General features: G+C 38.2%; 1 protein-coding gene across 2 annotated transcripts in view; it reads left to right on the top strand.

Annotated features, from left to right (window-relative positions):
* srebf1 (sterol regulatory element binding transcription factor 1) overlaps positions 1 to 26646 on the top strand; it is a 53006-nt gene that overhangs the window by 6084 nt on the left and 20276 nt on the right. The window contains exons 2-10 of one of the 2 annotated variants that reach the window (XM_079827997.1): positions 3736 to 4191; positions 13902 to 14074; positions 14178 to 14324; positions 16415 to 16633; positions 16753 to 16870; positions 20676 to 20830; positions 20995 to 21172; positions 23792 to 23976; positions 24055 to 24316. In XM_079827997.1, coding sequence (XP_079684123.1) covers positions 3736 to 4191; positions 13902 to 14074; positions 14178 to 14324; positions 16415 to 16633; positions 16753 to 16870; positions 20676 to 20830; positions 20995 to 21172; positions 23792 to 23976; positions 24055 to 24316 — 1893 coding nt within the window. The remainder of the gene's footprint in view (positions 1 to 3735; positions 4192 to 13901; positions 14075 to 14177; positions 14325 to 16414; positions 16634 to 16752; positions 16871 to 20675; positions 20831 to 20994; positions 21173 to 23791; positions 23977 to 24054; positions 24317 to 26646) is intronic. The other variant, XM_079827998.1, reaches the window with a different exon arrangement.

Below are 26646 nucleotides of genomic sequence, written 5' to 3'. Positions count from 1 at the left end.
TTTTATGCATAATCTACCTTTATATTTAATTTACCAATGTCTCGCTGCTGACCTATGATGATGAAAATTACTTGATTTTTTGTTTTTATTGGTAAAACTTTTTTCTCCTGCATCCTATTCTCCCATCATCCAGAGCCGCGCCCTCTACTGTTCATGCGGGAATTTGAGTTTTTACCTCAGCCTGGGGCTTATTATTTCAATTTTGGTATGAAGATGTCTTTACCGTTGCACAAAAATAAAAGTTTTTTGTTATAAACAAAAACAAAAACAAGCCCAGCCCAGGTGAGAAAAAGTAACGCAAAAGTAACGTAACGCATTACTTTTCTTAAAAAGTAACTCAATTAGTTACTTTTTAAGGGAGTAACGCAATATTGTAATGCATTACTTTTCAAAGTAACTTTCCCCCACACTGCTGAAAACTAGCCCAAAACAAGGCCAATCGCGTTTCGGGGGTAAAATCTGCGTTTTTTAGGTGGGGTTCTCCTGCTAAAAGTCGCATTCCCGATGCTAAATATCACATTATTGGGGTCACTTCAACCCTCAGACAGGAAAAATAGCCTGCGGCAACAGTGTTAAAGTAGCCCAATTCTTGCCCCTAAAGCCCCCTAAGGTTCACTAGAACTTTAACATATTGAAAATATGAGGCTAGAAATTTTCCAAATAATATTTTACACATATTTATAATATTCATTTTTCACTGTATAAATTATACATGAAAATATACAGCTTTCTTTTACATGTTATGCCATACCCTCGCACAAGGATGATAATATGTGGGGGCTTGTGGTATCTAAAAAACGCTATTTTCAGTATTTTTGCTGTAATTATGTCAAGTCTGCTTGACCTTCTTATTAACAGACACTGGGGGATTATTGATATATTAAACTAATTAACCTAAAACTGTATGTTCTTCAATACAATCATTAGTTATTGATGGAGTGGGAGGGGGAAAGAAACATGATTTTAATTTACATCTTGATTATGTGTGTGTGTTTTTTTTTTACATTTTAATTTAGATTTGTGGTGCATTGTGGGACTCAATAACGTCCACTATGGTCTCGGACATCACTACAAAATTCTTGCCCCTAAAGCTCCCTAATGTGGCGTTCACACCGGGCGAGATTCGCGCGAATAATTCGCGCTAATCGCGCGAAGGTGGACGCTTGAACATTTTGAGTTTACTCGCTTCAATCGCGCGTAAAATTCGCGCGAATCGCGCTTGACATTCACTGCACAACAGACGCGAATTCGTGTCATGGGCGGGGCTTCTGCCAGCGGCTCGTCTCGTTGAGAAATGGCTGACATGGGCTGTGTTTACACGTCTTTTTTTTGTAAAAAATCTACTGTTAATGTGTGACAAAACGTAGTTTTAAGACTTTTTCAGTCGATAATGTAGTTGTTTAAAGCTCAAATCTGTGGTTTATTTATATAAAGAGTGCCTATTTGAACATTTTATCTGGCGTTTTCGGAGTTGTGAGCTCCAGTGGATCAGCGGCGATCATTAACCCCTGCGAGAGCAGCCTTTCCTCGGCCAGTCCTTCTGCCGCTGGCTCTGATGTCTCTGTGGTGTCTCGAGCTATAATTCGTCTTGTAATGGCCGATCTTTGGTCTCATGGATCTATAATTTGTTCCCTGGCAAATCGTTTAGGCTGAGGGCAAAGATAAGTTTCATTACTTTATATTTTTAGGCTATAACTGTACGTTGCAGTTGTAACTAGGGATGCACCGATCCACATTTTTTCACTTCCGATCCGATCCCGATACCTGAATTTGGATATCGGCCGCTACCGATACTATTCCGATACCAGAGCTGTGTTTGCTTTAATATTATTATTATCATTATTGTTGATTTTCTATGATGCTGACATAAACTCCACTCAACAGGCAAGTATGATATGAACATAATAGTGACCCAAATTATCACGGTTATCAATTTATATTTGAAAATCAATAAACAAAAAATAAATCAAGCAGCTCTAAGCACTTTAAGCTAGATTCTATGGGATTTCCTTCCTTATAATGGCCGTCGTCAATGGCAACGCATAATGCATGAATCTCTAATATTATATCTGTAAATATATTCTCAAGCAATATTCTCATCAGTGTTCTATCAGCTATGACACATTTAAATCTAGCATATTTTGTGTAAGAGCCCATACAGTATTCTAGTGAAATAAAGCATGTATTTTCATATGATTTGACAGTTTATTTGATTAAACATCAAAAATCCAAAAGGTGTGCATCATACCTAACACCTAGATGAACACTTTACAGTCAGTTTTATTACTAAGTCATTCTCTTCAAATGCCATTTAAGTTAGAAACGTGTATAGCCTACCAATGCTGTATGTAACTTTAGAGACGGTCCCTAGATTCGCCAACCTAATGCCAGTCATATCAGATGCGCTGTAGTGTTTTGTTTGAAACTATTTTCGGTGCTGAAATATAACAAAAACTGTCAATCACTGTATGATGAATGAATCTCCTGCGTGCATCGCACGTTTATCTCCGCTTTGAGTGTAGATTTCAGCGAGTGAGAGCCGCGCGTGCTCTGAACAAAACTACGCTAATCTGAACGCCTCTGATTATTATATTCATAAACTCAATATAAACACGTGTGATTGGTTATAATGCGCAACGCGATTATAACAGATGGCTTTTTGAGAAGACCGTAATAAGTTCAAAGCGGCTGGTGTGAGTGTTACACAGCCGAAATACACACGCAGATGGCGATTGTCAATGTCAAGCCCTGATTATTATCTCTTCAATGTCACCCTAGTCTTGTCAGCTTTTTTAAATGTTTGATTGCGTTCGTTGTGTTGTACGACGCGAGGGAGCTTCCACCTCTCTGAATTATGGTTTTGCAAACATTGTCTTGCTCTGCGGTGTTTCCAGTGTGAAGTATTTCCACACAGCTGACATGTTGGCTAGCCACAATGCTGCTCAATGCTATCCTGCTGCAAACTGCGGAATGGATTTCCTGAGTGGGGCGTGTCTCATAACTCTGTGTCTCATTGAGCCGCGCCTCCGTTCAGGAAATCCATTCCATAGTTTGCAGCCAGCTAGCAGACAAGCCGGCGGGAATCACTTTTGGAAAGCGCAGACGTGGCTCATGGGTATCGGATTTCTCCGCAGGTTGGATCGGGAAAATCCGATACGTGAATTAAGCTGGTATCGGTCCCGATACCGATACTGGATCGGATCGGCCCCATCCCTAGTTGTAACGTTAGCCTACTAGCACTGACTTTGAATGTTTGACTGCATTGTTTGCTTTATTTCATGTGTATCTTATTATACCTTTTACTTATACTTTTGTATTATTGATCATACATAAACTTGCATTTAACAAAAAGAGACTGGGTTGTGTTTCATGTCATTTAATGTTATCACAGTGATAATCATATTGTCGGAACCAGATATTAATATACAGATTTTCTCCTCATTGTTGTCACTACGAGAGCAAGCTCCTGATTGGTGAACGCGGCGCGAAATATCCGCCAAAGTTTAGATTTTTCAACTAATTCCCGCGATTTGCGCGAATCGCGCGTTCAAAACGCTCAATTCACGTCCTTCGCGCCGCCTCAATCGCGCGAATCGCGCCGCAGAATGCCTTTTCGCGTCTCTGCATTGACTTAACATGTAATTCACTCGCGCGAATCGCGTCCGGTGTGAACGCACCATTAGTCTGATGCCCCTGTTGCTCACTATATCCATCTCTTTTTCCATGTTTTAACAGATATGCTCCAGCTTATCAACAACCAGGACATGGAGTTTGGAGGGTTGTTCGATCACACTTCCTTTCCTGCCCCCGCCGCGCAGGAGCTCTCAGCCTTGCCTCACTCCAGCCCTTCCTCTCCTCCACCCGCCGCTTCTACGCCCACCAACACCTCCTCCATCCTCAGCAGCAGCCCGCACCTGGATGCCCTGCTGGGCCCCCCCATCACCCGCAGCTCCTCCATCCCGGACAAGGTGTTCCACCCTCCCACTTTCCAGCAGTCTCCTCTGGCTCAGGTGACCTCCGCCCCTGCAACACTGCAGACCACGCAGCCCAAAGCTCAGCCCGCTCCGTCTCCCAGCCTCCACCCATCCTCCCCGGCCGGGAAGAGCCCTGTGTTCGGCACCACCCAGCAGGTCCTCTTCAGCTCGCCGACGCAGCCTGTGGTCACTTTCCCCATCCAGAACGGTTATACTGGTGAGTTTTATTAGCGCAATGTGTCTGAATTATGTGCTTTCCCATTTTTAATGTTAAATACAATTTTAGTAATTCGGTAACACTCTAGTTTAGGGTCCAGTTCTCACTAGGGATCGACCGATATGGATTTTTTTAGTGCCGATACCGATTTTTTTTTCATCAGCCTTAGCCGATGACCGATACGGGCTGCCGATTTTCTTGAGCCGATATTTGGAGCCGATACTGCTTTTGCTCCCTCAATTTACATCATAAAAAAGACACAATGATCATGATGATAACAATTTAACATTAAAGGAACATTTATTGAACTAAAAAAAAACAATATTTAACAAATAGTAAAAACAGGTGAGGTAGAACAAGGAAAAAAAAGAGTTCAGTAGTGAAAATAAATTCTGAAAATAAATATTTAAGCATAAATAAAATAATCACACTATTGCACACAGTATCAACAAGCAAGCAGCATATAAAGTGCACACTGACTGTACTATACTTAATTTTAAAACTATTTACAACCTAGTCATTTAATGGTTACACTCTAAAAAAATGCTGGGTTAAAAATAACCCAAGTTGGGTTGAATTTAGACTAACCCAGCAATTGGGTTGTTTTGACCCAGCGGTTGGGTTAAATGTTTGCTTAAACCAACCCAATCGCTGGGTTAAAACAACCCAATTGCTGGATTAGTCCATTTTCAACCCAACTTGGGTTATTTTTAATAACCAGATTGCAGAATATGCAGTTCTTGCCTTTAATTTCACATAAGTTCAAACCAATTCAATTTCCCGTTTTGGCCAAAAGCCAATTTGGCCTGTTAAATACCAAATAAACATCTTGTTCATGTATACTTTCATTCTTTAAAGCTACACTGTGTAACTTTTTTATTTTATTTTTAGCTAAAAACACTTAGTTCTTTCAAAAATATAGGTGCTCATTAATGTATATTTACTTCTTTCAAGTAATAAAGTATTCGCGTAAGTTTATAATATGCCATTGAAAATACATACGGGTGAGGGGTTCGAATGCCGGTCGCCATGTTGCCCCTCCATCTTGAAAGTACATCAGCCAAAGAGGGACATACCCGTAAATTCAAGCTTCGCCTTTCGCGTTTTAACACTCGATGGCACCGTGTCGAATGTGGACGAGGTCGAACTGGAAGCCATATTAATCTTGGACTGAATCGGCCACCGTAGGAGTTAAAACGAAATCGGAATTGAGAGGAAGAGAAACTAAAATTCACTGGATGGTCATATACCTTTTCACCACTAGATGGGGGAAAAAATCACTCAGTGTAGCTTTAAATAAAAAATAAAATAAAAATCGGTATCGGAATCGGCCATGTAAAATCATGATCGGTGCATCACTACTTGTTAGCATGTATATTACTAGGATATTGACTGTTTATTAGTACTTATAAAATGCATATTAATGCCTTATTCTGCATGACCATATTCTACATCCCTTAATCCTACCAATTCCTAAACTTAAAGGTGCAGTATGTAACATTTTTGCAGTAAAATATCCAAATACCACTAGGCCAGTGTTATATATTTTGTTCAGTTGAGTATTTACAATATCCCAAATGTCCCAAATGACATCGCACCTGCACTATAAAAGCAATCTGTGCGCTCCGATTCAACACTTTCGCTGTTGAATCCCTGCCCACGTCTTTTTAAACCTTGCCAATTTGAACATGCAAGCAATTTTTTTTTAGCATTTCGGTACGGGAGCTCTTTGAGAGAGTTTTCGTTGCGCTCATACCAACAAACACACACACAAGCCTAAAGAGACATTTACATTACATTACATTTATCCAAAGCGACTTACATTGCATTCAAGGAACACATTTTACATTTGTGTCAGTTCTTGCTTTCCCTGGAAATTGAACCCATGACCTTGGCGTTGCTAGCGCAACGCTCTACTGTTTGAGCTACAGGAAATAAAAGAGCTCGCGCTTTCCAAATTAAGTTGTTTTTCCTTAGTCAAATACACACTAAATTATGTCAAAAATGTCCATCTTTAGTGAGTAGGCACATCAACACAGTCGGTTATGTCTTTCGCGAATGTAAGTAGAATGTGTGCAAATATGATGGAATCTAAATGTCACTGGTTGAAATCAAATGCTGGAGATTTTGTTTTATTTAAAGGGTTATGAAACCCTAAACCAAAGTTTCTTAGATTTTAACAGAATTATGTGTGTTGAAGACAATGTGACCATCTGTTAGTTTTGAATGTGGGAGAAAACTAGTTAATATGAAACCTTTTTGCTCTATTTTCAACTTTCTGGTTTAAATTCGTCATAGGCTGTGACGTTTTCTCGTACTATAGTCCGGCGATGACTCATCGTGTGTCTCATAATTATTCATGAGACTGCGCGTCTTTATCCTATGAGAAGACGCGTTGCTTAATTCATGACAGCACATGTTGATCGGCATTTTCATGACCCTTTAAACGATACAATACAATCATTTTTATGTGCGTCGATCATTGTTAAAAGAAAATAAATGTCTAAATGAGATGGTTTGAATTATGCCCTCACCTGTCGATCTCTTAATGTCTTGTACAAGTCAGGATGGGCAAGTGACCGATGCTTGGCAAGGTTTGATGGCTCTTCATCAGTTTTATAACCGTTTGAAATCAAACATATACCGGTATTTTCCCTAAATACATTCACACAGAGACACGCAGACTTCAGATTTCAATAGCTGTATTTTTGCGCTTTAATATTCACAGACGCTAGTCCATATCACGATTTGATTCGCTTTGGATAAAAGCGTCTGCTAAATGATTCATTCTACAGTGTCACACTGAACATTAATGGCTGTATTGCCTGATTCCGTCTGTTTTCTGCATTGTGAAAATCATAGGGCCGTACAAATGTGAAAGCTAGAAATCTGTCATTCGTGAGCTACCGGGGAACATAAAGCGTATCTCTCTTTGACCATAAATGTGTCAGTTACATCTATTGGCACTTCATCTCAAAGGGTGTAAATCACTGCTAACTGATAAGCTAATTGGTCGCACTTTCTAATACGTGTCTTTAATGAATATTGAACTACTATGTGACTAAAGCATCTGATATAATGTGGGGAAAGTGACTCTAATAAGCCCATCCGAATGTTTTAGGTGTTTTCTTATACTGAATAGCTTTCCAATGAAGTGGGGTTTAAATTGCCAACTACTTGTCTTTTTTTCAGTCTTCAGTTGGGCCTAGGTTTGGAGACCGTTTATACTTTAACCCAACGGTACCTTTTTTCTGTACTTTAGGGATAAATCAATAACCGTAAAGAAACTGTAGGTCATGAGTGTTATTGACATTATGCCAGAGCTGCTCTGGTCTCTATCTGCCATTGTCTGTGATGTTTGTTTACTGTGATATTTACCAGTTAATTGTAGGCCACTAGCTACTTAATTAATTTAATTCATAAAAACAACCATATTATTATTTTTTTCTTTTTAATTCAATTTCTATGAAAAGATTTCCCACAAATTCTGGTAATCAAATGAAGCCATAAAACATTAATTTATCTAGTTTTAACTTAATTAAACAACCTTTTTTTCTGCTGCACAACTGAGCTTTATACTGTTAAAGTTAAAATTGTGTTTTATTACTTAAAAAAATAAAGTTTTGATCATTTAGTATTATTATGTTAGTTTTAGTATTATTGTAACATTGAGACGTATCTAAATTCTACTGTTCAACAGTAATGTATTTGTTAGGGGTGTAACGGTACACAAAACTGACGGTTCGGTACGTACCTCGGTTTTGAAGTCACGGTTCGGTACGGACTCGGTACAGCAGTTTTACAAAATTGCTTTTTATTAATTTTTATTCAACAGTGGTTTAATGAAAAAAAATTGTGTCTGTCCTTAAATTAATTCAGTTATAACTAAAAGTTTCTTAAAGATAATGCTGTAAACTATATAGGGAGCCCTTACATATTGCTATTAAAGATTAACAACAGAGCCCAAACTATTAGCCTAAATTCAGTTGCTATTTATTTTTAGATATAATAATCAACACTCATAAGCTTCACATAAGGCAGTTTTTGCAGTAACTTCTAAATCGAATTATTATAATTTTTTCTCCAATTTTTTGTTGAAATATAATCATTTAGTGGCTGTAATTTTAATGACAGGTTTATTTAAACATACATTAAATAAACAAGACATCACTAACAGGCTAAGTGGTATATAATGAATATATATAGGCTAATATAATGAATATATAGGCTAATATAGTGCATGTATTCAGTGAAAGAGTTAATCTCTCTAACGTTAGTGAGCTAACAGCTGTGGACACTGACTTCTGAGGTAAACGTGATTCTACACGACATTGTTTACCAGCTGTTTTATTGTCTTTCCGCGGTTGAATCACCGATGGAGTGATTACACAACACATGATACGTTTCAGTAAGTTGTAATGTATCCTCAACAAGATATTAATTTATATTTATTCTCTTCCTGATCGCGACGCGTTCACTCGCGCGGCGCGTGCTGCCGCTTGAAGTTGAACTGATACGCGTCTATCAGTCACGTAACATTAAAGAGCATTAAAATGCATTTATCGTTTGAATTTCGTGATAAAATGGACTGAATACTCAATATGTTCGTGTGGGAACTAGGATTGAAGTGTGTTCCGCGCTTTAAACAAGCCGACTGTTAACTGTTAAAGATTGCATTCATAACCGTTCGGTACACGCGTGCACCGAACCGAGAGCCTTGTACCGAAACGGTTCAATACGAATACGTGTACCGTTACACCCCTAGTATTTGTCAAGTTAACCCTCTGGGGTACTTCGGGTCAAAAATGACCCGAAGCGTTTTATAAAATATTTTAAAAAATCGTAGCTTCATCAGAATGGTCCGAAACTTGGTGACTTTATTGGTACTTGGTATATGAACACCCCAAAAAAATCCTTGGGGACAGGATTTGAAAAGTATAAGTGGTCGTAAAAAAAAATAGTCACACTCAGGACTTTCGGGTCAAAATTGACCCCCATAGGAAATGAATGGGAAATTGGCAAAAAATATGAAAATAGAGTTTTTTTTGTGCATACAATCTACAAATCAGCCACGATGCAGAAAAAAAGGACTCAACAGTGAAGGGGTGAATCTCTAAAACATCAAGAGTGCAAAACAGAAAAAAAACCTCACACACTTATACACACAAAAACACACGCGCACACACAAATGAACGCATGTCATTCCAAAAGCTAATTTTGGGAAATGTGTGAAATAAAAGCAATTATTCATCAATGTAAGAAATAAAGTGCACAGCAATGAAAGCATGCGACTGTAAGCCATCAAGGTTGCAAAATAGACACACTCACTCACACACACACACACACACACACACATAGGGAAATAAGAGACTGGTGAAACAGTAACAGAGAAATGTAAAAAATGTTAGGGCTGACAAAAGTTTAATCGCATCCAAAATAAAAGTTTGTGTTTACATAATATATGTGTGTGTACTCTGTTAATTATTATTTATATATAAATACACACACATTCATGTATATATTTAAGAAATATTTGCATGTATATACTGTATATACATTTATATAATCTATAATATATATATAAATATAAATGTTTATATATAAAAATAATATTTTTTTCTTAAATATATACATGCTTGTGTGTGTATTTATTTATAAATAATAATTAACAGAGTACACACACATATATTATGTAAACACAGACTTTTATTTTGGATGCGATTAATCGCGATTAATCTTTTGACAGCCCTAAAAATTATGTGAAATAAAATATATGAATCAAATAAAACAATGGGTAAACAAATGCTTTCCGTTTGTTCTCTTTCTAATGCAATGTTCAGGTTTGACTGTATTATAAAGTAAAACTGGCACTTCAAATTACCATTTAATGCCTTGTACTTGTGTAATGACAATAAAGTTGAATCTAATATCTAATCTAATCTAATGATAACAGATTCTCAAAGACTATTTTTGTCAAGTTTGTTTGGTCGGTTTAAACTTTGCCCTTCGCACAAAACCCAAATCGCAATTGCGGTTCGATTTCGATTAATCGTTCAGCCCTAATCGGTACTCTGTAGTACCGACATAATTCGGTCACTGCCCTTAAAAGTACTGAGTTCGGTACCCAACCCTAGTTGGACCAGCTTCACACTTGCGCTATCTGATTCCTATCCAATGAAATAAAAAAAGCGGCGATCTCATTGGTCGGCCAGTAAAAAAAAAAAAAAGGCATTTAAATGCTTTTACGAGTCGGAGTGCACACACACATTGGCGCCCTTTGTTTAGTCACGAGGTAAATGCGTGGAAATCGTCCCGGTGTGAACAGGCCTTTATAATGAAACGTTCAATTATTCAAGTCTTGATAAACCATGTAAAGAAAATGTATGGGCTTGGCAATAATCAGCTTGTCCTGCTGTAGCCCCACAGTGATTTCATAGTTTTTAATCAGTTCAGTCCTGGCATATTTGATTGATCAGATAGGAGCTTTTATGAAAGCTTGTGTTATGACTTTCTAAAAGATTATGTAGTGTATTGTGTAAATGATTACTCGCATGTTGCTCATGAGTAATGCGCATTATGACGGCCACTATTAAACTGCGTCACCTTTGACCAGTCGCGTCATGTCAGCAGTTCGCTTCAGGTAGCTGTGATTCGTTATGAAGAGGCGATCGGCGTTCAAGGTTCAGTCACTGTTGTCAGTCCTGGTCACCTAGTGACTTTTAATCGTACTCCGTGTTCATGTGTAAAGAAGCCCGGCCCACATTCTTTCTTTAAGCATATGCTTTTATCATTTCGTTTTCGTTCTGCTTATCGTTGCGTGGCTTAGGTAATGTCTCCACTGGGTCAAAGAGACAATACAGCATCACACTAGCGTAGATCAAAGTTCAGTCCGGGTCAATTGAGTTATGTATTTCTAACGTTACACGTGTGTGTGTGTGTGTGTGTGTGTGTTTTATTAGCCAAGTCTATTCAAGCACACAAGGAATTCCAGTACTTAACATAAATGCAGGATACAGAATGTGAAACATAAATATTTAATTAGAGTACACATTAGAATGGACATTTTGCCTCTATAAACTCCTAATTTACTGGTTAATAATAGTTAGTACGGTAGTTGTTAAGTTTAGGTATTGGTAGGATTCAGGGATGCAGAATAAAGCATTAATAAGTGCTTTAGAAGTACTAATAAACAGCCAATATCCTATATGCATGCTAATAAGGAACTAGTTCATAGTGAGAACTGAACCTTTAAATAAAGTGTTACCATATTTACATATGTGTGCAAAGGACAGTGTAATACCAGTAATGCCGGTTTGAATGCGGAAACCTTACCGGTATGAAAACTCTGATATCGTCTAAGTCTAATGTCATTACCGGGTGTAAAGGGGACCGTTATGTAATCCAGAGCATAAACTTCTCAGGATTTATGCAAAATAAAAAATACAGCGTGTATCCCTGTGTCACAAGTGATCTGGCAACAAAATATTACTGTATATTTTAAGAGTTTTTGGTAAAATTCAGCTTAAAACTATCTATAAACGCAGATCCTGGTTAGGCATACACAGCTTAAAATGAACAGTCGCCAAGCACCGTCATAATTTAGACTTTTAAAAAATCTAATTTCAGCTTTTTATCTCATAATTAGGATTTTTAAGTCATAATTTTGACTTTAAATCCATTTATCTCAGAATTTTTTAAGTCCTAATTTCAGCCGTTCATATCACAATGATTTAGCATGTCATATTTTTGGACTTTTTATCTAATAATGATGACTTTTAAAATCATATTTTCAACATTTTATCTTTATAATTATGACTTAGCATGTCGTATTTTCGACTTATCTCACTATTATGACTTTTAATCTACTTTTTGACTTTTTATCTTTTTATCTGACTATTTATGCAATTTTGAGCAAAATAATCGGGTCAATGGAGCATGACGAAAATGTGACTTAGATTTCATTGATGAAAACTAGACTAAAATGCTCAGATGTGTAGTCGACTAAAACTTGACTAAACAAAAACAGGACAAGGTAGACTAAATACAATGATAACTAAAAAAGCACATTTGACACAGAACTAAGACTAAATAAAATAAAAATAGCTGACGAAATTAACACTAGAACAAATCAAATCCCATCACTGGCTCCGACATGACATTTCTCTGACTTTACTATTGTTGTAGCCAATAAAAAAACGTATTTAGTTACTTATATTTATGTTTAAATATTATAGTTATTTTTTAATTTCATCTATGTAGATTATGAAAAGTGAACAGCACAAGTAAGATAGACTACATTATAAGATGCGCAATATGTCAGAAGACATGGAGTGGGTCAGACATGATTTTGACCACTTCATTAAGTTTTGTTTTGTTGAAAGCCTTTCTTTAAAGTAATAAGGGGCTTTAATCTTAATTTTAATCAATGTTTCATCAGCCAATTGCTTGTATTTAATAAATAAGAAGCAAATATAGCAGAGAATAGCCTTTAATCATGACATGGAGGCGCCGGCGCGATCACTGTGAATTGTAGCCTCTCATAAACTAACTGAAACTCAGTGCAGAAGGTACTTGCCTCCGACATGAGAAAGCTTGAAATGTCTACTTTTAAAACGAAACGATTACGAAACAAATAGGCTTCTATACTTTCGGATTATGTATTCCGTATGAAATGTTCATTTCTCTCTTTGCGCGTCCACTGCGGAGATGGCGATGTAGCATCGTCAACTTCATCTTTGCAGCCAGCACTGACACAGAAAACACTAGTTTATTAATAAACAGATAAAATGTCACACACAAAATTGACACATTCATAATGATTATTGAGTGATTGAGTGCGGAATGTATTATGTAAACGCTCATTATTGTTTCGAATTCTCTCCAGTATATTAAATTAATTAATATAAATGTGTGCTTAGTCGACTTAAATGAACAGCTACTAGTTGACTAGAAAAAACTTAAGTCGGGGGCAGCCCTACTTATTTCACATATTTTCGAACCAGCACGTCACATACAAAAATTGTCAAAAAACGCACGTCTCTTGTAAACATAGTCGGTTATGTCTTAAGTGAACCCAAAGAGTTTGAGGGTACGTTTACACGACAACATTGTTTGTGCTTCGCGTTTTTCGCATACAGACGACAATGTGTCAAACGATCCCATCCACAAAAACGTGTATTATTCATGCCAGGCCAGTAGATGGCGATGCCACTTTGTAAATAAACACTACGCGCCTATAGACTGAGCCCGTAATGACTTACAAATTCACATTTCAGTTTTCCAAAACTTGGGCTGTGTCCGAAATCGCGTACTATGTCAGTAGGTACTAAATTTGAATTCGAGCGAATTTCACGACATTTAAAGTAGTATGAATGTAATCTGTACGTACTACATCCGCCTTGTTGTCATGATCATGTGTCCCATCACCTTCTCCCGTCGCCTCATGGGATGGTAAAGTGTCCATCCGGGTACTTTTTTCGCCTCCTGTTTTTCGTATGCTATGAATTCGGACATACTACTATGTTGGCGTACTGTTTTTCGCATACTATATAGTAGAGAAGTATTCGGACGCAACCCCGTTTTCAAAAGCTTGCGTTTTCAGGCCCACACCATTGCAGCCAAAATGGATACATTTTCAGTTGTTTTTTTTTTTTTTCTTAGTGCGACATCTTACCATTTCTTTCCTCTCATGATCTCATTGGCTCTTACAGCTGTCACTCAGCAGAGCTCTCCTCAGCCAATCCCGAATCTCCCCGCCTCCCCACAGAATGTTCAGCCAATGGCCATCCAAGCCCAGATGCAGAGCCTCTCGGCTTCATCAATCCTGGCCACCTCCTCCAGCCCACCCACACAGACAATCGCCCCTCAGGTTCAGCAGGTTCCTGTAAGTGCTTTAATTGACCCACTAATGCCCAAACATTTGCATTTTACAGCCAAACAGCTTTTTTGTGTGTGTGTGTGTTGAGCGTTTTTCCTGTGTTTCGCAGGTTTTGTTGCAGCCGCAGTTCATTAAGGCAGACTCTCTCTTGCTCACAACTCTGAAGCCTGATGTGTCCATGGTAACTACAGTAGCGTCACCCTGCATCACAACGCTGGCGACATCCACTGCCCCGATCCAGGGCACCTCACTACAGGTACACAAACACACTCCCACGGCCCCTTCACAAGGTGCCAGCGCTTCACTAAACATGGATGTGTGCAAACTAGTGTTGTCAAAAGTACCGACGCGATACCAAGTCGGTACTGAAATTTAAAAAATGTAATCGGAAAGCGAAATCGTAAACACCTTTGATTGACCATTGTGTTCACGCGCTCATCAAACATGCCTGTGATTGGCTACAATGACCAGCGTTTAAAAAAACATGTTGTAAATATACATCAATGACGCTTTTAGTAAATCTGATGCTGCACAAAAACTAGCAATGCATCAAAGCCAATGTTGTTACTAATCTTTAACATGCCCAAGACTATGATAAAAGGTAAAAAAAAAAATCCAGTCCACAATCACATTTTATATCGAAAAGAAAAGATTTTATATCGAAAAAGAATTTATGAACTTGGCAATTGAATGGTACAAATCCTGGATTTAAAAAAAGAAGACATGTAGTAGTTTTGATCAGGACTGAGATTGATTTAATAGATTTATGCAAAAAAAAAAAAAATAGTGGATTAATTATTTAATTTAGTGGATGTTTTCATCCCGATCATAACAAAAGCCGGGTAGTGAATTTGCCCACAGCATGTTGAGTTTTGTGAAAAATGTCAAAGCGTTTTCCCAAAATATGTCCAAATAAGATTTGTCATCAAAAATCATTCCATTTGCTGAAACACAGAGAAAGTTGTGGCCAAATTAAGACTCAAAAGCACCCCATAGTAGACGAAAACGTCCCCAACATAACATAAGGGTTAAATAAGTTTGCTTGTAAATGTCTCCTTGTATCCCAAAAAACACATTATTTGATGCATTTTCAAGTGTCAAGCCCCTGGTGCAGGTTCCCATTGAAATTTGAGACATTTCTTAGGAAATCTACCATCAGGGCTGAGAAAGACAGATCGATATTTGTTACAAATACTTTTAGCAGGTAGTAAGAAAGCAATAACTAGGAAATGGCTAAGTAAAGAGTCCCCGACAATTGCAGAATGGATAGAAATAGTACAGGAAATATATGTTATGGAACATTTGACGTTGAACATGAGACAGGAGGAAATATGTGTTTTCCTGTGTATTTGTCTTGTATTACCTCACAGAAGTTAATGATAATATTATGTTAGAATTATTTGATTTTATGCTTTTTAGCTTGTTTTAAACCAGGTATATTCAAGATTCAAGAGTTTTATTTGTCACATACACAGTTATATACACAATATACAACTGGCAGTGAAATGTAAACAGGTCCGCTCCATGGACAGTGCAAATAACAGTTACAAGAACACAAGGGAAATTAAAATAGAAATAGAATAAAATTAGAATAAAAAGTATTAACATAAGTAGAGTTATAAATAAATCAAGTAAGATAAAAATAGGAAATAAGATAAAAAAAAAAAAAAAAAAAAAAATATATAAAATATAAAGTAAGTGGATATGATAAGTGAGATATAATGGTTGTTTCTGAGTATGTGTTATGTTTGACACATTTCAGGGTTTTGTACTGCAATACCCTGCCTTGTCAAACCTTAAATAAACCTAAACCTATAAACCTAAACCTAAAATATGAAGCATATTGGAAAAACTGGAAATCTTATCCATGAGATGTATATGTATTTTATTTTATTTATTTTTTCCTGTTGTTTTGTTTTTCCTGTTTTTACATGATGTTGAACATCTCTGTTAATCTATGACGATCTGTCTGTCTGGTTTTTCTTTCCCTTTTTTTTGTTTTGTCTGTCTTGTAAAAAAATAAAATCATAAAGTATAAAAAAAAAAAGAAATTTGAGACTTTTCGCCAATCAAAGTTTGAAAAGTCTCAGATTCGCTTCAGTTTATTGCTTTATTGTTGGTGTGAACTGGCCGGCAATCGAATTAGTAGTGCTATACATAATTTTTCAAGATATTTGATATTAAATGTCACATTTTAACCTAAAACTTGAACAACTTAAGTTCTTATTTTTAGTTAAAAAGGCTCTCACATTTGACATTTCAATTGCCATTTTCCAAACGCCTAAGGCATTGCTGAAGGCCTTCATGAAGTTTTTATTTTGTTGACCTGTGTGTCTCCCGTCTCAGGCGCTGATGAGTGGAGGCACCATTCTGACCACCGTTCCACTGATGGTGGACGCAGAGAAACTGCCCATCAATCGCATCGCCATCAGTGGGAAACTGGGCGGCCAGCCACATAAGGGCGAGAAACGCACCGCCCATAACGCCATTGAAAAACGCTACCGCTCCTCCATCAACGACAAGATTATTGAGCTCAAAGACCTGGTGGCTGGGACAGAAGCTAAGGTGAGCTCACTGTCTGTGCAAATCTGGGTATTTGTTCACCAAGAGAAGCTGCTCATGGTAGTGACCCTTGAAAAGGACAATCGTCTCAAAATGTCTCTGCTATTATCTTCTCTTTTAAGCAGCTCAATAAGTCGGCAGTGTTGAGGAAAGCCATCGACTACATTCGCTACCTTCAGCAGTCCAACCAAAAACTAAAGCAGGAGAACATGGCACTCAAGATGTCCATCCAGAAGAACAGTAAGCTCATCCACAGTACCTTCAAAGTCAACATGAAATCAAAATGGACCCTTTTTACATTCCTAATTTGCTTCACTTCTGAAACAACACTATTGGCTAATGCTAATCAAGATTAAAGGGTACATAACACACACCGTTTCTAATCTCATGTTAATCTTGAGTGTCTATAGAGTAGTGTTGCATCCTTCATATCTCCGAAGAGTCTTTAGTTTTACCATATTTATAAAAGACAGATACGCTGTATTGATTCTTTCAGAAAACAGCCGAGCTCATGCAGGCGTGCAGTGGCCGGAGCTAAAGAGTCCCGAAACACACACACACACACACACACACACACAATACATCATGGCATTATCCCTGGATAACTTTCGATTCTCTATACGTTCGTGTTGTTGACATTATATGCTCTTACGTGTCGATTGCCAACAAAACACACACATTTGATGCAGTTTCACTCATGACCGGACTGCATCCAACAAAACAAACTGCATCCACTGTTTCCTTAATGCTGGGTTATTTGGGTTATCTTTCCCTCACAATCCGAAACACACTTCTTTAGTGACATTGTTGATTTTGTGGTCTAAAAACAAAATGACAGCTCTGCTGACGGCTTCTGTAACCCGAACGAAGCTCGCTGATGGGCGGTTCTTGCTCTTGCTCGGGTGGATGTGCATGTGCTCATCCGGGAGAAGTGCCCATACAAACATTTCCGCCCTTTATGACGTCATACAGGGCCATACTCGAAAAAAAACGTTCCCAAGCGTATTCGAATCCTGAAGGAGTGTATTTTGCACAGAAATACTCCATCATACGTGCAACTCGTTGTTTTTTTTTTTTTAATAAACATTGACTATTTTGCCATGTTTAGCATTAGAATCCAACTCTTTAAAAGTGTAAATAAGTTATTAGACATCCCCTTAGACGAATGTAATGTTTTCGGACACTTGGGGAGCTTTCACACTTGGTTCGATTGCCTGGACCGAACCCGAGTTCGATTGCTCCCTGCTGGACTGTGTTCAGATTTTATTATTTGGGTCCGAACCGCGGTGTGTTTGCGTCATCAAATCAGCAGCTGTTTACCCGGTTGCTTGGTAAAGAAGACAAGCGAGAAGGTGGCGAAACGCATAGCGTTGCTCACCTCACTTTTATATTTTTGTTTTTGAACTGTTGGTTTTGTTTCCAAAGCTTCAGTACGTAATGGCACTTGCGTCTCAATGCCGTGAATGTACTGCAAATGCTCTAAAGAACGCTGAAGACAAGCAGAAATGAAATATGCAGCTCTCTGCTTGCAGTACGTCAGTCACACTCACCAGGAAAACACAAACACACATTTTTATGTTCACTTCTGTGATTTAGTACGATTGGATGCACATCCGCCGCAAACCGTACCGGAGTTCACATGAACCGAACCCTTTTTAAGCGGACCTTGGTTAACGGTTCGCAGGTGCGTTTTTTACAATTAAATGAAAATGTATTGGTTTAAATTTATATTAAACGCAATTAGCTGAACTTTAGTGTTTTTCTTTTTATTTAATGAGGACTTAAGTACATCTTTATATAAAATCTCCTAATTCTATTGTCTTTTGAAATATGTTTAAAGTTACAGCTGAATGTACTGACAAGCATTTATGGAAAGCTAAAATATACTTTTAAGACCATTTCTTGTTAAACTTGTTTGTCATGTATTTAAATATATTTGTGATTTACACTATTGTAATGATGAAGATGCAATTTACTACATTTAAAATATATTAACTTTAAATAGTATCTAAAAACACACTACAGTTAAAATGATTTAAAATGTACTTTAAAAGTAAAACTTATTATTATATATATAAACTATTACAGGCCCAACAACAAGCCATACAACATAAAGAAAAGAAAAAACAAAACAAAACAAGGCATAGATACATAAACACATACAGACATACTTTGATTCATGAGAGCCTTAACAGGCACCCATACCAATGTTTCCACAAATATGATTGAAATCTGACCGAGCTGCACCTAGGGCTTGTGAGCATCATTATAATACAGTTATAATACAGTGAGCATCATTATAATACAGTTATAATACAGTGAGCATCATTATAATACAGTGAGCATCATTATAATACAGTTATAATACAGTGAGCATCATTATAATACAGTGAGCATCATTATAATACAGTTATAATACAGTGAGCATCATTATAATACAGTTATAATACAGTGAGCATCATTATAATACAGTTATAATACAGTGAGCATCATTATAATACAGTTATAATACAGTGAGCATCATTATAATACAGTTATAATACAGTGAGCATCATTATAATACAGTTATAATACAGTGAGCATCATTATAATACAGTTATAATACAGTGAGCATCATTATAATACAGTTATAATACAGTGAGCATCATTATAATACAGTTATAATACAGTGAGCATCATTATAATACAGTTATAATACAGTGAGCATCATTATAATACAGTTATAATACAGTGAGCATCATTATAATACAGTTATAATACAGTGAGCATCATTATAATACAGTTATAATACAGTGAGCATCATTATAATACAGTTATAATACAGTGAGCATCATTATAATACAGTTATAATACAGTGAGCATCATTATAATACAGTTATAATACAGTGAGCATCATTATAATACAGTTATAATACAGTGAGCATCATTATAATAGTTATAATACAGTGAGCATCATTATAATACAGTGAGCATCATTATAATACAGTTATAATACAGTGAGCATCATTATAATACAGTTATAATACAGTGAGCATCATTATAATACAGTTATAATACAGTGAGCATCATTATAATACAGTTATAATACAGTGAGCATCATTATAATACAGTTATAATACAGTGAGCATCATTATAATACAGTTATAATACAGTGAGCATCATTATAATACAGTGAGCATCATTATAATACAGTTATAATACAGTGAGCATCATTATAATACAGTTATAATACAGTGAGCATCATTATAATACAGTGAGCATCATTATAATACAGTTATAATACAGTGAGCATCATTATAATACAGTTATAATACAGTGAGCATCATTATAATACAGTTATAATACAGTGAGCATCATTATAATACAGTTATAATACAGTGAGCATCATTATAATACAGTGAGCATCATTATAATACAGTTATAATACAGTGAGCATCATTATAATACAGTTATAATACAGTGAGCATCATTATAATACAGTTATAATACAGTGAGCATCATTATAATACAGTTATAATACAGTGAGCATCATTATAATACAGTTATAATACAGTGAGCATCATTATAATACAGTTATAATACAGTGAGCATCATTATAATACAGTGAGCATCATTATAATACAGTTATAATACAGTGAGCATCATTATAATACAGTGAGCATCATTATAATACAGTTATAATACAGTGAGCATCATTATAATACAGTTATAATACAGTGAGCATCATTATAATAGTTATAATACAGTGAGCATCATTATAATACAGTTATAATACAGTGAGCATCATTATAATACAGTTATAATACAGTGAGCATCATTATAATACAGTTATAATACAGTGAGCATCATTATAATACAGTTATAATACAGTGAGCATCATTATAATACAGTTATAATACAGTGAGCATCATTATAATACAGTTATAATACAGTGAGCATCATTATAATACAGTTATAATACAGTGCACTTTTAAGATTTGAAGTACACTAAAAGTGCACTTCTTTTTCTTTGTCCTCGCATTGACCTGTCGCTTTGCCTCCTCAGAGTCTCTGAAGGACCTTGTGACCATGGAGGTGGACGTGAAACCGGAAATCCCCACCCCTCCAGCATCAGATGTTGGCTCGCCTCAATCCAGCGGCGCCTTCTCCCACCACGGCAGCGACTCGGAGCCGGACAGCCCAATGGGAGAAGACAGCAAGGTAGCAGAAACTCCTGGCATGCCTTTTAATGAATTGGCTTTGGTCATGAAGTAATTGAATGTGTTAACGCGTAGTGGGTAACTCAATTGCATGAGGTCGAGATCCTGGAAGAATAGACGTATCACGATCTAACGGCTTCTCTGTTTCCCTGTTCTCTCGTGTAGCCTGTGATGGAGAGGGCTGGAGGAATGCTGGATCGCTCTCGCATGGCTCTGTGCGCCTTCACCCTGCTCTTCCTGTCCTTTAACCCGCTGGCGTCTCTGCTGTGTGGCGGCTGGAGTAGCTCTGGGGCGTCTGTCTCAGGACACACAGGAAGGAGTATGCTGGCAATGCAGGAAGCAGGTGCTAATGCTCACACCTTTAAGGTCCTGATATACTCAAGTGGTACGCACTGCAGTCAAATGATGTCTAGCTCCTCCTCTCTGGAGGTCCAGTGTGGTGGGAATAGTCCAGCTCCACCTCTCTGGACAACTAACGGGGTGGAGGGCTAGAGTTGTGGGTAGCGTTGGGGTGTGGCTGAATATTATAGCTCCACCCATTAGACCCAAATAGAGTGCCGAAGTTATGACGTCACTTTGTAGGCCAACCCGAAAGTTAGCGGCGCATGGGTTCCCTCGATCGAAAAGCCATGCATTTTCCCCATAGACTTTTGGAAAATCGCAAAAAATAAGATCTGTGTTCAACAAAGAGTTATGACCCTTACACGTTTTGTCTATCAAGATAATCTTTACAAATTAATCCAAAATGTATACATTTTGAAGCTTAAATAAAGCCGTCAGATATAAAATGCTAACGGTAGGCTATAAACGGACTACAGCACACCATGGTCGCGGATCAACGTCATCATCAAGCTTCCTCAAACTTTATTTAAAAAACATTATCGCTCATTATGATCTGCGCTGTGTATGAACAATATCCACTTTTTCATGAGAAATATTGCCCATTCGTTTTTTCCAAAAATGTTAGAAACTAACATTAGCGCCGCTGATCCACTGGAGCTCACAACTCCGAAAACACCAGATAAAATGTTTAAATAGGCACTCTTCTTATAAATAAACCACAGATTTGAGCTTTAAACAACTACATTATCGACCGAAAAAGTCTTAAAACTACGTTTTGTCACACATTAACAGTAGATTTTAACAAAAAAAGACGTGTAAACACAGCCCACGTCAGCCATTTCTCAACGAGACGAACATGTGAAGAGAGTAAACTTCTGCGAGTCCAACTTTGCGCGAATAGCGCGATTTATTCACGCCACATAAGTTCTTCATAAGGCTGAAACGCGGGCGAGTGAGAGATTGCCTGTTTGTCACGATGACGTCTAAAGTCCCCGCCAAAGGATGTAGTCCCTTTTAGCAACTTGTTAAGCAAACTAAAGTTTAAAAAAAAAAAATCACAAGCAGGTTTTAACTAATGTGTTTTATGTCATAGATCAAAACGTGAAAATATTTAGAGGCTTTGTTAACCACAGACCTTATTTCAGGCGATTTAGCAAAAACCCATTCAAAAAACCCATAGACTTTAGGGCGAGGGAACCGGAAGGGCTAAAATGCTAACCGCGTTTTGGCCTACAAAGTGACGTCATAACTTCGGCACTCATTTACATTCACTCCTCCTCGCTGGAGGTCTAGCGAGGAGGAGCTAGATGTGAGCTCCACCCATTTTGCTCTGCATTGAGCAGCTTCTCGATATACTCACCGCAAAGTGCTTTTCAGTCTTCGCTTAAGGCCCTGATATATTCACGCCGAAGTTCGAAATATACTGTGAACTTTAAAGCGGCCCACACTGCTAAGAGCGACGTTTAGATGAATATGTAAATATGTGCTACGTGCTTTCCTCTCAATAACAAAATAAACACAACAACAAAAATGAGAAAACGGCACGCATTGTTTTTTTATTAAGCTTGTGTTTATGTTTGCACAAGCTCTACGGCGCTCCAATAAAGCCACGTCCCTTTTATTATATCGCTTTATATAATAGATTGCTTAAAATCAAGCAGCGAAACATGAAAACATGAAACGTTTCATCAAAAGTACTTCATTTTGTTTGTATAAAGCGGCTCCTTCAGTGCGTTCATGTTTTCACTCGCGGACGTCTAACCTTGACGGACTGAACTGAAGAAATGAACCAGTGAAGAAGGCGGAGCCTCAGAGCCACACCCACCTATTACTTCACCATGGACCAATGGTAGTGCGAAGGTGTTTACCAGCCGGAGCAAACTTTTCTGGAAAGTTCGCTTTAAGCCGCTTCAAACTCCCAAAACAAACTCCAAACGTGGTTTGTTTCGGCCTGGTTATGTTCGAAATTATGTCACAGTTCATTTTTCGATTACGCTTGAAGTAAATCGCGGTCTTTAGGGGTAAAACAAGTTAAAATACATACTGTTAGCAAACTTGCCGACGCCATCCACACTGCTGAGAGCGGCGTTTAGATGAATATGTAAATATACGCTGCATGCTTTCCTCTCAATAACAAAATAAACGTGCAACAAAAATAATAGCAATGAGAAAACGGTAGTTAAGGAAGCTTCTGATCATAGCGGTGTGGATATGTTTGCAAGGTAGCAGTCACATCACATTTATTTATACAGCACTTTATACAATAGATTGGTTTAAATCAAGCAGCTTTACAGTATGATGAGTCGGTGTCACTTTCAATAAGAAGTTTTTACTCAAATATGACCTTGACGGGCTGAACATAAGAAATGAACCGGAGAAGATTCCCATGTCAAAGAAGGCGGTGCTTCAGAGACACACCCACCTATTATGTAATTGAAGCAGTCTGACTTTTTGTGGAAAGCTTGCTTTCCAAGCTTTTTCGAACTCCAATGAACTTCCTGATTTTGTTGGAAATGTATTTTGTTTGAAGTATATCGGGGCCTTTAGTTCATAAGACACACAATATGTTCAGAATAGCATTCCACCCAATCTAAATGTGGCCTTGTTTCGATATGTGTAGCCGAGTCTTGGGGTTGGATGGATTGGATGTTGCCCACTCTTCTGGTGTGGCTGTTAAACGGTGTTCTGGTCGCTGGAGTTTTGATCCGACTGCTCGTGTATGGAGAACCTGTGACCAGACCTCACTCCGAATCATCCGTCCTCTTCTGGAGACACCGGAAGCAGGCCGACCTGGATCTAGCCAGGGTATAAAAACTCCCTTGCACTCACAAGTTTCCCTACTCCGCTTCTGTTTCTATAATATTCTTCTACGCGTTTCTGCAGGGAGACTTTGCCCAGGCCTCTCAGAACCTCTGGACGTGTCTCAAAGCTCTTGGTCGACCTCTGCCCACGTCTCAACTGGACCTGACCTGTGCTGTACTGTGGTCCGCCCTGCGTCTGTGTCTGCAGAGACTGTGGGTGGGCCGCTGGCTAGCCAGCCGCGCCGGAGCCCTTCGCTCCAACCGCCCCCAACAGGAAGATGCCCGCAAGAGCTGCCGAGATGCCGCCTTGGTCTACCACCGCTTACACCAACTCCACATGACCGGTAAGTCGCTTTAGCTTCTAGAGCAGGGGTCTCAAACTCATTTTACTTGGGGGGGGGGCGCTGGAGGTAGACTCTGGGTCAGGCTGGGCCGCATCAAATTTTACACATAAAAAGTGTTTCAAGTATTCCAAAAAAAAGTAGCACAACTGATCCAATCTTCTCAATCTTTATTATTAAAGGGTTAGTTCACCCAAAAATGAAAATTCTGTCATTAATTACTCACCCTCATGTCGTTCGACACCCGTCAGACCTCCGTTCATATTCGGAACACAAATGAAGATATTTTAGTTGAAAGCTGATGGCTGAGAAAGGCTTCAGATAGGCCTCCATTGGCATTCAGTACATTTACTCTCCCAGGACCCATTAAAACGTCGCTACAAAGTCCATCTCACCACAGTGACTCTACAATAATTTTACGATGCGACGACAATAGTTTTTGTGCGCAAAAAAAAAATCTAAATAACACCTTTATCCAACTTGTTCTTGTCTTCCGTGTGTGCCTCCACGACGCATGCGCGAGAATATGACGTAGATCCGGAGCTCGGACACATGACCCAGAAGCGATTTGTTTACAAGCAGAGGAAGACGCACGTGTCTAAGCTGTTGAATTCTTCATTGATCGTGCTTTAGGTCTCGCCGTAGTTCTCAAAATGGGGTTAAAGTGTGCATTTCATGGATTCCCGAACGCCGGTGCTACGTCATATTCTCGCGCATGCGCCGTGGAGGCACACACGGAAGACAAGAATAAGTTGGATAAAGGTGTTATTTTGATTTTTTTTGCGCACAAAAACTATTGTCGTCGCATCGTAAAATTATTGTAGAGTCACTGTGGTGAGATGGACTTTGTAACAACGTTTTAAGTGCATTTTATGGATCCTGGGAGTGTAAATGTACTGAATGCCAATGGAGGCCTATCTGAAGCCTTTCTCAGCATCAGCTTTACACTAAAATATCTTCATTTGTGTTCTGAATATGAACGGAGGTCTGACGAGTGTCGAACGACATGAGGGTGAGTAATTAATGACAGAATTTTCATTTTTGGGTGAACTAACCCTTTAACAGTTCTTCAACATGAATGTTTCTTCTGAACATGAACTGTTCCTCTGAATTTGAACTAAATATAGCCTATAGAAATTAAATCATGTAGGCTAATATGAAATAATGAATGATTTTTATTTTATTTTAAGTAATCGACTAATTCACAGCAAGGCCGTAACCAGGTCAAACAGAACAGTGAACGAAATTCTAGGTCTAATTCTAGTTGGGAAATAATCATTAATGCAAATAATATTTGCATTAATTTGCGTCAAATATATTATTAGTCCTGATATTCTTTGCATGAGTGTGTGAATAAATGCATAGATCCGCGAAAGACTTCTCTAGTGGTCTGGTGGTAGACTTTTTGTCAACCGTGTCAAAGGTCCCGGGTTCTAATCCGCTCTCATATCGTTTTTCTTCATTAAAATCAAAGATGTTCATCAATGATTGTATAATAAGGCCATTTGCATTTTGTTTTGTGATTTCACCGGAAAGAATAGAGTCTCTGCCAGCAACGGCATTAAGCGATAGATTGACGCGCTCGTCTGTGTGTGAAGACTGTGCACGAGCCAAAAGAGAACGTAAACCCCGCTTACTTTGATTTGATTGGCCATCTCAATCATTTTGACATTGACGAGCGCTGTTAGACCACATTCGTTTCAACTGTCTGATCAGCTTCGTTCATCTGTTCCTGTCAATCATGCAGTATCTCTCTCTCTCTCTCACTCACACTCACACGTATTTGCATGACGTGGAACACGGTGCTCAAGTTAAAATAATGGCAACTTTAAAAAAACGCGTCTCTAGACCAGGGGTGTCCAACCCTGGTCCTGGAGAGCTACCACACTGCAGATTTTAGCTCCAACCTCAATCAAACACACCTGAAGCAGCTAATCATGGTGTCCAGGGTGCTAGATAATTACAGACAGGTGTGTTGGAGTACGGTTGGAACTGAAATCTGCTCTTCAGGAGCAGGGTTGGACACCCCTGCTCGAGACCTTGCTTTTTTCTGCATCTCACATTTTTAACCACAAAAACATGTTCTTTGTGAATGGACCCTTAAGCCGCCTTTTATCACTTCTGGTCTGTCGTTTGCTGTTTGCTGGCATTTCACGTGACAAGTCTTCACTTCAGCTCTGCACCCCCTCACCGATCCAATATTGCATCATCATAATCATTGGAAAAAATCTATTAGTTGTACAGCACAAAACAAGACATGTTTGGTATCGTTTGAAAGATTAGAACCTCGGCTTTCTTGATAACCCAATCTCTTTTGCGTTTATGTTACATAG

This window comes from Gobio gobio (genome assembly GCF_949357685.1).
Source record: "Gobio gobio genome assembly, chromosome: 1".
NCBI lineage: Eukaryota > Metazoa > Chordata > Actinopteri > Cypriniformes > Gobionidae > Gobio > Gobio gobio.
The sequence above is the reverse complement of the archived record's forward strand: the minus strand, read 5'-3'. Positions and strand labels throughout refer to the sequence as shown.